We start from the raw sequence: 13,150 nt of genomic DNA, 5'->3' as shown, positions 1-13,150 counted from the left end.
GTTTACAGCCTGGTTCAAAAATCCATTTTCGGTTTATAGGTCAGGTTTACCTTCATGACAACTGTGTGGGGAGTGAATTTTTTTTTATAACTGACCCATTTAAAAGTAATTTAATCTCAAAGATCGGCAAATTTAGGGGCGTGTCCTTTTGATCGACAGGTACCGATATCCAGCTTCAAGTCAGAAGAACGTAGAACAGCCGCGGTTTTTAGCCAGTTAATAACGTGACTTAGCTTTAGCCTGCTTACCTCCGTTAGCTGGTTAGCTCCCGTTATCTCGGGGTTAACTTGGTTAGCTTTTAGCTACAGAAAGCTCGGAGTTCGCTCGATGTCAATCATCCGCCATGACGCTCGTGGCCCCCCTGTCAGCTCCACCTCTTTGCCCATATTTGTATTTTCCGAGCGAGACGTCGCGCATGACGCTGCCAACATGGCCACGGTAGGAACCGCCCACCGAGCTTCATTTCAGCTCTTCAGAAACCTATGGGTGAAGTCACGGAGACTCCGTCCATCTCTTTATATACAGTCTATGGACCGGACTGAGAGGCAGGTCGCCTGAATCCAAACTGATTAATCTTCTAACCCCGAACAGGCTTTAAGAGTGACGAGGGCTACAGTCAACGGTTTCACGACACTGTTTTCCTGTTTCAGCAAGCCTGGTTCAGATGAATGGATCATTGTGCAGAACGTGAAAACAATCTGATGGATCTGAAAACATCTAAAACCTGCATGACCGTCATGGATCAGAGCTGATGTCCTGATGCAGAGTTTTTCATAGAAAATTTCATCTAAAAAAACCAAGACACTTTAATAACTCCTAGATTTGATGACTGTATCTCTGTTCCTGCTTGGCATCAATCAGGCCTCCAGCTCTCGCCTACAGCCTGATTGGTGACAGACGGTGGAGAAAGAAAATCACTCTAGTTTTGGAATCGCTTCGCTGACTTGTAGTTAAATTTCTAATTGATTTTTAATATTTTTTTATTTTAATACTCTTATTTGTTTTTAGATACTTTAATGGTTCTGTCCCATCCTTATGCCGCATCCAAATAAACCATCAAGCTTACTTAGGTCCACTAACCAGAGGTTTTTATACGTTATAAAGGCTCAAATCAAATTCAGATGTGACTGTTGTTCCTCTGAGACTGGAACATTTTACTATCATATATCAGACAGGCTTCCTCACTTTGACTGCGATTTTACTTGTCATGTGGATTTTTGTTTGTTTTACTTTACTCTTTAATTGCTTTTTATTGCTTTACTTTGTGTTTTTCTCATATTTTACTTCCTGCCCTATCTAAACTTATTACTTCCTCCAAGGAGGTTATGTTTTACCCAGCATTTATCTGTTTGTGTTCAAGATAACTCAAAAAATTATGGACGGATTTTCATGACATTTCCAGGAGTTGTTGGAAATATGAAAAGGAACTGATTTAATTTTGGTGGTGATCCGGATCATCATTTGGATTCAGGAACTTTTTAAAGGCCTTGGTGGAAGTTTGTGCTCTCCAAGAGCTTTTACATTTTTTTTTTTTTATCTTTTACAGTGCAACATATTGGTCTTTTTTTCTTTTTCTTTTTTTTTTTTTTTTAATAAATAGAGTGCTATATAATATTACAATTACGGATTTGTCTGTAAAGTGACCTGAAATTACATTGTTGTGAAGTGGCACTAGCAAATAAAGCTAAACTGAATTGAATTAATTAGAAACTAGTAAGACGTAGGCAGACAATACCACATTTTACAACTGGCTTTATGATATTAGTATGAAAAATAACATGTAAGCTGTTAATTATATACACTTTTAAATGTAAATGCATCAAGAATTATGAAACCAATCATTATGAAACCTGGACTTTAAGTTGTGAAAGTTGACAGAAACACTCTGGTAGACTGATTAATAAGGAATATTGTGAGGAGGTTTGTTTTCACAATTAATTATCACTCCAATTGTGAAATAATTATTGAATTCAACATGCATTATCTAAGGAGTTTTCTCATTTGAATTTCTGATTTAATTTAATTTAATTTTTATCTTTCTAATTTCACCTCGTGTTGCAGGTTCAGCTACAGCTTTTACTTCTACTAGAGTATTTCAACTGTGAGGAGTCTGTATTTTTGCTTAACTGCTATAATAAAGTTGTTTTAAAGAGGCAGAGATGTTGGCTTTACGTGTGATTTTATATCTGTTGCAATAGACGTGTTCTGCCAGCAGGAGGCGACAAACTCCACAGACGCAGCGGGAGCTGTCCTTTCAGCACCACCGTTTCATTCATACGTGCACCAACACAGCACATCAGGTGTCTGCCTTTTAAGCGGCATATCTATGTGAATCTAATGTTGTGGTTGAATATTAAAAACACACAGCTTGCTTAAAATTAGTATCTTCCTTCCATCGGCGTGTCCAGCCTCCTCCATCCTCGCTGCTAATTGTCATTTATGGAGGGTCGTGTAATCAGAGCATGCATGTCTGCCTTTAAACTGTACTCTGTAACCTTGAATTTGGGAGCTTCTGAAGACAAGAACAGGACATAGAAAGATAAGTGAAGTCGGAAATTTGGTGGGACGACTTGAGGGAGGGGTGCATGAGAGAGAAAGAGAGAGAGAGAGCTGCAACAATTGGATCGGTCAATAATATGAGCCAATAAATGCGTAAATCTCAGCCTGTGCACACAAGTGCGATTCAGTAATCCATTTAAGAAAAGAGAGTGAGACACAGAGATGGAGAGAGTCCACCATCATTACAACCCCCCCCCCCCCCCCCCCCCCCCCTCGTTCCGCACCCTCCACCACTCAGAAACGGAATTAAAAATCTTTAATATCTTTCCAGCAACTAGACCCCCCTGCTGCAGCGCAGAGAACACACACAAACACACACACACACACACACTCACACACACACACACACACATAATAACACACACTGCGGGGCCTTTAAACGTCGCCAGCGAAGAGGTAGAAGAAGAAAACAAACCTGCAGAATAAAGAGCAGCTTCTTTACTCTGACAGCATCAGAGTAAAGAGACAGAAAGACTTTATAGATGTGCAGAGCCGCTCGCACTCACATCGTGACAACACCAGCGTTGTGCGTGGATCTGCGCGACTCGCTTTCCTCATTGTGTAATATAGATCTCTCTCTCTCTCTCTCTCTCTCTCTTTCTCTCTCTCTCTCTCTCTCTCTCTCTCTCTCTCTCTCTCTCTTCCTGCAAAGCGGCCAAACCTGCATCCGAGAGCGCAGGGTGAGAAATGAGCAGAGGAAGAGGAGGAGGAGGGGAAAACAGGGACATCGTAACGTTCTGATTTCATCTTTTTTCTCTTCCTGTTACATGGCGCAAGGGCTACTATCCAAACGGGACCGTGCACGGTGTGACACTGCCTCGGTGTATTTGGATACCAGAGCAGCAACAGCAGCAGCAGCATCAGCACCATCCCGCTCCTCCAGCCACCGAACAAGCATCCGCGGCTGCGAAGGCGCCCACACCGACTCCTCGTCCTCCTCCTGCCGGCTCTATGTCGAGTGATGGTCGGCTTACCTTGCTGGATGCTCCCCGCTCTCTCCGGATCGCCAACGACCGAACCTCCTCTGACCGCAGACCCCCATTTTCGGCGGAAACCTTCCCAGAGCTATAGGGCTACATATGGAAACTGGGGATCAAAATTTTAGGAAAAAGGAAAATATAAGCGGTTGATTTATTATTTATTTATTTATTCATTCTTTTTAATCGGGTTTCCCTTCTTTTGGGAGATTTTTTTGTTGCCTGCTAATTAATTCATTTAATGGTTGAGCCTTGATTTCCTCATCCCACCGGGTTGATTTGAGAGAAGCCAGCGTTAAGATTTTCCTTTAACCTCTCAATAGCCTGTAACTAAACACCCAGGGAATAGCTTATATTTCCTCGCAAAAGGACTTAATGGTCCATTTGTTTACTCTTGAGATGATAGATCTGCTTGTTGTATTTCGTTTTCCTCTCCAGTTTAGTATTTCTTCACCTTTTCCCTCTTTTAACTGACGAAACCTTATATAATAAGAGAAGCCAAGAAATAATAGTATTTAGAATTACCTTGGATATAACTATACTTATAGCCTTCGACTCAAGTAAGTCCATATTGAACTGTTTTACTGAAAGCCTGCCATTATTTCTAACACTGCTACCCTGAAGCACCTCTTTGCTCCATGTAAATTCAGCTCTGTGTACAGCTCCCACCTTTAGTAAACAGGTTGTTTTAGAAGGTGAAAGCCACGTCCATTTATTCCCAGGTTCAGCCCAGCCTCTTTAGGCTACTATTAATCCTTTAATAACTGGGTGTTATTCTTCTCATGTGTTGCTTTCCTTGCTGCAAGTGGCTGTAGTGTGGGCTACATCTGCAGCTACAGGCCTGTGGAGGTGCTGCCATTCTCTCTGCATCCCTTAGTTTGGTTTTTTTTCATCTTCGATTGGTGGGAAAGTAAAGGCAAACCAAGAGGAGAGACATCCCTGCCTCTTCCTCTTTGTCCCCCTCTCCTCCTAAAAACTCCCATCCTCAGTTTTTCTCTTATTGTGGTCCTCACCCAAACGCAACCATAAGGTTCCTACCGCATCCTCCTCCTCCTTCCTCCCTCTCCTTCCGCTCGAGCATAGCCCGTTTTTTCGGCTTGGTTTGGTCCCGCAAATTTTCAAATATTTACTTCCTGTACATCAAGAGGAAAGGGGGTCCCCCTTTCATGGAATGCGGAAACATGGGTCTGTTCGACCGCGGAGTCCAGATGCTGCTGACCACGGTGGGCGCCTTCGCGGCCTTCAGCCTCATGACCATCGCGGTCGGCACAGACTACTGGCTGTACTCCCGCGGGGTCTGCAGAACCAAGTCCATGAGCGATAACGAAACCAGCAAGAAGAATGAGGAGGTGATGACCCACTCTGGCCTCTGGAGGACGTGCTGCTTGGAAGGTAAGCAGAGGAAAAGCTTCTCCATCTGAGCTGCACAAAGTTTCCCAACATGGGTTTGTTTGCAGACTGACAGTTTAGTATTTAGTCTAAGTTGAGTTGCTACTCTTTAACATCCACACCACGATGCAAATAGAAGACAGTTGTCTGAAAACTGGTGTTTTTAAGCCAAAATAAATCAAGGAGAGATGCTCATGTTTCTCTGAAGATGCATGCGACTAATGACTAACGACTTCTTGCAGGTAATATGCCTCTACTCTTTAACCTTTAGTTGATTTGCTTCATGCTTTACATCAGTCCAAGGAGGAAGAATATGTAACCATGTCCAAGGTTTTTCTGTTTTGCCAACTGAATTCATAAAGAAGAGAAGTTGCAGCTAAATACACATCATGTTCTTCTGTTCTTACCTCTATCTTATCTTTGTCTTGTTCAATACGTATTTACTTTATTGTGCTTCTAATGAATGAATTTGACAAAGAAGCATTTTGTTCTGGTTGATATGATTCATGCAACCTGTGACGAGCATGCAGCAGAGACTGTTTTGCTTTCAAGGACTTCAAGTACAATAAAAGTTAGATGTAGATGAACAAGAATGAATGCCACAATACAATTCAGACTAAAGTGACTCTGTTCAACTCACATCTGAAGGGTTGGAAGCTTTTTAAATTCACCAGAAAGAAGGAAAATAATACTTCTAACCCAAATGTATCTTAACTGCAGCTTGTCTTGTTTTCCTTTCTCTTTTCCATAGAAAGCAGTCTATAATTAGACTTCTCTGAGGCTCTAATCACACAATATGACAAGAAAAAGCCTCTTTTGTTTTATTAAAATGACACGCTATCAAAACAGATAATAACAAATAAAAGGCTGAAACTTTCCAATAAATCCAGATGAAAAGGTGATATCCGGTGTTTATCTCCAGGTGAAGACGGACTCTTGTTCCATAAACAACTCCCACATAAATCAAGATGGTTTCAAGAACTTAAACAGTAAAATAAAAAACTCAGAAGCCGTGTGAGGACCAAAACGTTAAGTCACGGTGGAAGTGCAGTCCCATCTGTCAGCCAGCCTGACCTGCCTGACAGCCCTGACGGTGGCAGCGGTGCCTGTCATGCGACCTCTGACCTGTCTGTGCTCTCTGCTTTCTGAGATGCCAAACAGCCTCACTTCCTGAGTGCAGGTTTCCTTGTCGACCCCTGGTGTCTGCCCTGTCAGACGGAGGTGGTGTGTTTTCTGTCACGCCCCGGCGGAGGCATAGGAAGGAGGCGCCGTAACCTTGTGAGGGCGCGGAGCGTTACAAATCTGCTCAGCTTCTTAGCTGCAAGATCCTGAAAGGCTGCGGTGTCTGACTTCATGCTGCTGAAGGTTGTGATAAGCAGCAGCAGCAGCTCTCTCTGCTCAAAGCTTGATAAGTGACTATAAATGGAAATTTTAAAGCAGCCTTTATCCATTTTATTCTAATAACTCTGATAAAACAACAATATGAAAGAAGTCAGCGCTGCAGCCTGCACAGAACTGTCAGATGAATGTGAAGCTCAACTTTGCAAAGAGTTTTCGTTTCATTCTTTAGCTGTGACGTCCAGTCTGAGATTTTCAGCACATAAGCATTAAAAATGCTCGACACTATCAGCACTGTGAAATCAGAACATAAAAGGATCTTAAGAGAATAAAAATGGACTGTTTTAAGTTCAGAAACTACAGACATGACTGGTAAAGACTCAAACACTCAAGTGAAATGGAAATGAGTGCTTATGATCCACGAAGCTTCGTTGTCACATTTAAAACAATGTTTATCAAGAAACCAAAACTGGCTGTTGATGGAAAATGAGACCTGCTCAGAAATTACTGATTAAAAAAAAAACATGTTTACATCAAACTAAAAACTGCTGGAAGTTTTTATATTTTTTTCTACAACGAGAAGTTTCTTGTTGCTTTTTCTTTTGTTCAGTGTGTGTTTTCACATGAAAGCCAGCAAAGTCAAGTTATTTTACTGTCCTTAATGGGAAACTTACTGCATAGACACGTCGTCACACTATCCAAAAACCAAACAATAAACTTACACACATCAAACATGATTGTCCACTGAAACTCCAAATAAAACCCCAGATGAAATAAAGCCACTACTGTTTTACTAAAACAGGAAACAAAGCAATAAATTAGCCTTAAATGATTAAAAATGCTTAAGATAAAACACACTTTGTGTGGTGTCGTGCTGATGTGTTTATATAACAATATAACTCTCGGAAGAGTCTAAAAAGCTTATAAAACAAAATGCCTCAAGATAAAACACCAAAAAGGAATAAAAACACACTTTGTGTGACGCTGATGTGTGCTTATGTTTATTTAAATATCTAAATACTTTGTGTTTTTAACAGGAGAGTTTAAATAAAGCTTAAACAACAAAGTTTTCACTGAGAAACCAACTTTTAGTTAGCGATTGGCTGTTGGATTCTCTGGTTTCCTCCAACAAACAGATTACATAATAAACGCTTTTCCTTTTCTTTTACTCGTCTCAAGCTGTGATTTTGTGATTTTGAGCTGTAAATCTCAGTTACATGTTAATCGCTGACTAAGTGCCGTCATTGTCTTTAATAATTTTACTGATTATCTTCAGTAATTCTACGAGGAGGAGTCTCTGCTCCCACTGAAAGCTTGTTTAAACAAGCTAATCCCAACGCGTAGCTGCATTGTGTTCTTAATTCCCATTGTATTAATAATGGTAACAAAGGGGGGGGGGGGTCAGATAAGATTCACCAGTGGTCAGCCACTGGGATTTTCATGCTTAGTTATACTTTACTTTCATTTACTTAGAGAAACAACCGCCTCAGAGTGGCAACGAACATATCACAGGTTATTGATGTGTTTCCGTCATTTTCTGTCCCGTCAGTCCTGCGTGTTTACCAACCAGTTTGGGGAAAAAAGGCTCCCCTATGTTTGCCTTTTATGGTACTTTTATCTGGGGTAGGATGACACTGATTCACCAGAATACAGATAAGAAGAGAGTCCATCTTCTCAACCTTCAGCTTTGTTTGTTGCTAACGCACCAAAGTCCAGGCCAAACAGAGAACTGGTTCTGTTCATATACTGGTTATCTTTGTAGCATGTTCTTGATTTGATTGCTTCACATGACTTTCAATGTTTCTGCTTTTTTTTTTTACAAACAGTTTCTACTTTCCATGTGCTGAAGGTTTGTCGCATAATTATCCCAGCGTTGCCCAAAGGATTCTGGGTAGTTTTATGTTCCTTATATCTTACGTGGTTGTTCCCATCGTAGTGCTGAAGAGTCTGGAAATGTTTCAGCTACAAAGTCTCATAAGGAGGTTGGGATGGAGGAATGGCCTAGTCAGCATTGTCTCCTTTCACCACGATTGTTGCATAACTTATGTTTATTGATCTGACTGTGGCTATGGAGGCTCTTTACCCTCAAAGATTTCATTGTTTAAAGTATTTCAATCCCAAATCATGATGATTGATTGTCAACAGTTCAAATTTCCTGCTTGTAGGATCTGTGACAGGATGGGAAAAAAACAATCTCCAGTCGGACATGTTGGTACAATACCAAGAATTGGCTTTAAATGCTTTCACTCAGTTCCTATCCCCTATGGATAATCAATAGTCCTCTCAGTAGTGAGCAGCAAGCTGATGAATGAAGTCCTCAGTTGACATCGTCACTGCCAGCTGTTGATGTGGAGTGATTTACAAATGCTACAATGAGCCAATGTTTGGGTTTGTTGGGAGAAAATGGTGCATTATATACTGGATCTGTTGGTTTCCTCATATAGGCTATTATGAATTGGCTTTCATTGTTTTGTTTTGTTTTTTCCTGTCTGTAAAACGTCTTGAGATGGTATTGCTGTGATTTGACACTGTATAAATAAAGTTGAATTGAATTGAACTGGACGCACTAAACAGTGTGTGTTCAAATGAAATCCAGCTTCTGTAACGCTTTAAATTTCTCCTGTATCTAACTTACTTACTACTTTGCTGGATGTAAATGTCCAAAAGCAAAGCAGAGAGACAAAAGCAGCATCAGTGTTAAAAAATGTAGGAATCACATCGACACCTGCATCAGAACAGCTTCCTTATCAGTCCTCCACGTCCGAGTGGGGCGTTTACACCTCGGCTGTACCTGAGAAGCTGCTCAGGTGTCACCAACAGAAAGCTGTGGTTTCACCCAGCAGGCTTCAGGTGGGAAAAGAGCCCAGTCACCCCTCCCTGATAGATAAAAGAACAACACTGAATGCTGATGGAGGGCTGCGGTTATTACGCTGCACATAGGATTAATCACAGCTGGGGTGTAATTGTGACAGTGGCAGGCTTTTATCCCTGCCAGGCTGTTATTTAATTGGCAAACAAAGCAGGACAGAGTCAAGACGACATCAAAACACTTCACACTTTCAGCTCGGTTCATGTGTGTGTACGCAAGCGTGCAGCTTTTGTATCGACACAATGAAGCTCCCCGTTTGAATCGAGGATCAAAATGGCTGGAAATGAACCCAGATTTGTTGTTTGGGATTCATGAATGAATCTCCTCAGTCCAGAGGAGGCAAGAGAGTGGAAAAGCAGGGGCGCTGCATTTACTTACCGGGGTCAAATTCATTTAAATTCTCATTCAAATGACTTCCTGCTCAGGAAATTGGGTCTTAAAAAGCGAGTACATTTAATTATAGGTAGTTTGAACATTTTCAACCAGAAACTGAGCGGATGCAGCTGGAGAGAGGCAGCGATGAGACGGCTGCTTGCTGCCTTGCTTCAGCTCATAGAGAGTCATATCAAGTTTAAACATTTCAGATGTTAATTAGGCTTCAGTTTGCAGCTCAGCTCTATTAATTCCAAGTGCCAGCAGGATGACTAGTATTCACATCTTCCCCCGGCTCCTCTCAGTCCTACTGGTGATCAGGCATCGACTGCAAATGGTTGAAGTAGTCGTTGAGTCCTTATCGCAGCACCGAACATAGACAGTAGGCCCACACATCCTGCCCGCAGAGTGGACACAGGTGGGCGACACTTTGTGTTTGTATAACTGGAAAGGAGAACCTGTGAAACGGCAAAATGGGAATACCCACACTGGAGGCTTGAACGCAGCAACCTCAGCTTCCCTCGCTGGATGTCAGAGCATCCCACCTTGATTATATATGCATAAGTACATCATTAAAGCACACACATCTTTTATGTCTAGCACTTGGGGCGGATTTTGCTTCAACAGCTTATTTTTATTTTTAATGGTTTTATTCATATTTCCATTAACTAAACTAATCAGTTCAGCACATAAATGCTAAATCATTATGGAAACAGTAAGTCATTTGTGCCAAACATGAGACATGCAGCTCTGATAACATGCTGTGTCTTCTGCCAGCTTCAGGAACTTTCTGATTTGCTACCTTTCTGTGTGTCGGGATGAGCCGAGTTTAACACGCTGAATCTGGTTTAGCTGCATCTGCTGGACGTATGTAAACCATAAAATAGAAAAAAAAAAAAATCTCTTGGGAGGGGGGAGGGGTCACTTGTCCAAGACTCCTGAGCTGGTTCCTGATTGGCTCTAACGATATCAGATGATTTTTATTAGATCCCATAAAGAGACCATTTTAACTGGAACAGTGTCATAATTATCCACCACATTACTGCTCAATTACCCATTATGTAATTTTACAAGCTGCAATCATTTGTAATAATATTTTATTCATTTATTTATTTATTTTAAGCTTTTGGGGTTTTTTTTCTTTCACATCATTTTTATCCCTGGGCTTCAGTCTGCAGAATGGACCAAAACAAAACATTTGAAGAAGGCTTGTCAGGATTATAGTGGGCTTTATTTATTTATTTATTGCTTATTTATTTGTTTATTTATTTAATTTTACTAAACTAAAACAGGAAGCTCATGAACCAGCCCTTCAAGAAATCTGTTTGGACGATTTGTTGGTCTGTTTTTTGGGAAACCACAGTTCCAGTTGAATAATCACATAAGTGACCCCTTTTTGGTCACTTAATATGGAGACATTTTTAAGTTGTTTCCTGTATATGTTGTTATATACAGAGTGGGTGGGTTTACAAGCTTTAGTGGGGGGAAGTTTACATTCATCGCGGTCCTTTTAAAAATCATCCAGCTGGTGTGAAAGTTCGGAGACTTTTTCGTTGCGTGCACGAGGCTGCAGACAGTGCGGCTGCAGAGTTTCGGCTGGTGAGGCATGAGCAGGACTCACAGTAAACATGCGTGTTGCTGATGAATTGATCCCCGGAGGTCGGTGCTCCTCTGTTCCAATCTCAGAGCTCCCGCCCTCCCCCCCTCCCGCGCCAGGTGTGCTGCACCGCTAAGCTGAGGCATTCATCTTCATTATAACCTCACCCTCCAGCTCCACAGCGAGGAGGAGGCGTTGGCGAGAAATGGCGGACTCCGTGATGAAGGAAGACCACCACAGCGTCTGATGTTTTATCTTTGGTCATCTTTCACGAAACTACACGTCCACAAAGGCTCATTGTGCTCGCAGTGTCCAAATCCTGCATGTGGTTGCTTTACAATAACTTACAGCTACAAGCAACACATTGAGCCATCCATCCATCCATTCCACATTTAGCCATGGATTTTCTGCCAGTCTATATGTTGCCTTTAGGATGCAGATCTGAGGGGAAAAGACATTATTTCTACTCTGCAAGCTAAAGATCTTGTGTGTATTTTAGGAGGAAAAGGACTCAGTCCATCAAAATTTTAGGGATTTAATGCATCAAAATGTAGAAGAAGATGAAAACTTTGCTATTCTATGACCTATTAGCTGTCCTTTCAGTTTCAAGGCAAGTCTTTCTTGTAATTGTGTTCTTTCACTTCATCAGGAAGATATATAGAGATAGGAACTTTCCTCTATTAAAAGAAATGCCTGTGACTTCATTACAGCCTCCCACGGCTCACGTCGATCACTGCACATCGCAGTTCATACATCCTGCCTCATGAGTTTATGTAGAAGCATGTGGGAGCAGCACACTAGTGTATATTCATGCATCAGAAAATACATGTGGGAGTGTGTTGTGTGCATGTTTGAATGAGGAGCGAGGTCGGATGAGATAGATGTGGATAGCAGAGCGGCAGAAAAGAGCGGGATTAGTCTCATAGTCCAATCAGAGAAGGATTACAAAGTTAGAGATTGCCCACCCAGACTAATGCCCCAGCCCTGAAGTGGCATTACACTGTATTATGACACTGATCCACTGTACACCCAGCAGCACGGGCCAGGTTACAGTCGCAAGTTAAGAGCCACGAGGATGGAAAACAGATTCAAGGCCACTTGTTGGAGAAGAAACTGAGCCTTGCCTCCTGTGTCAGGATCATTCCTCAGGGCTGCTCTTCCTTCATCTGACAACAGCCTGTGTAAAGTGACTGAGCTCCATTACGCTGCACTGTCACTCTGCCCTGCAGCTGGCGATGGATGGGATTCATTTTGCCCTCGCCAGCCTCCACTGGAGCTCCACTGAGACTGCACACAGTTGCTGCTGAACACAACTGGTTTATTGCTCTCCACTTTGCCCTCTCTATTGCCCACTAATGCCAAATTACAGACCAGCTATTATGGACCTAAGCACAGGCAAGAGACTGTAAGTTCAGCACAGGGCTCCGGTCTCCAGTTGTTTTACTGGCAAAGCTGCCATTTGTTATCATTCTTACAGGCACAGCACACACACTCTGGTATCAATGCAGAGTTCATTGATTACGTTTGAGAGCAGCCTCGGGTTTGTTTTATAGCTCATTAGACACATACAGTATGTTAAGTTACATTTATATCTCTTCTAAAGTATCAGACATGTGTTTTAAATGTGTTTCAGATACTCCGTTTCTTTTGGGATTGCTGTTTGTAAATCTGCAAACCACTTGTAGTTTAGAGCTTTAAACTCGGTGCCAAAAATGGACTTGGACTCAAAGCTATTGAACAGAATATCATATTCCAGTCATAATCAAGGAAATGGAAACAAAACTGCAGTAATTCCAACAACAGTTGGGGATATTCTTGGAAGCAGCTCTGATATGTGCAGCCACTTTCTACCCCGGAGGTTGGCGCGCTGGCACCAGGCTGTCCTGCCTCCAGGCTGCATTGCCTCTGTTATTGAAACAGAACATGTGGCACATTCACTGAAGTACTACTAATAGATTCATTTCCAGCAGAGTTTCAATTAATAATATTTAATAATACAATACATTCAGATGATAGGTACTTCTCACATGATGTCTGCTGGGATTTTCT

At 41.8% G+C, this 13,150-nt stretch overlaps 1 protein-coding gene across 1 annotated transcript in view; it reads left to right on the top strand.

The window, feature by feature from the left end:
- Nucleotides 1–4,702: 4,702 nt before the first annotated feature.
- Nucleotides 4,703–13,150, top strand: part of cacng2a (calcium channel, voltage-dependent, gamma subunit 2a) — a gene marked incomplete at both ends in the record, with an annotated part of 78,359 nt that continues 69,911 nt past the window's right edge. Inside the window, one exon of the mRNA XM_079252411.1 lies at nucleotides 4,703–4,928. Within this exon, the coding sequence (XP_079108537.1) occupies nucleotides 4,703–4,928 (226 nt within the window). The remainder of the gene's footprint in view (nucleotides 4,929–13,150) is intronic.

Source organism: Telmatherina bonti (assembly GCF_933228915.1).
Source record: "Telmatherina bonti genome assembly, chromosome: 14".
NCBI lineage: Eukaryota > Metazoa > Chordata > Actinopteri > Atheriniformes > Telmatherinidae > Telmatherina > Telmatherina bonti.
The sequence above is the reverse complement of the archived record's forward strand: the minus strand, read 5'-3'. Positions and strand labels throughout refer to the sequence as shown.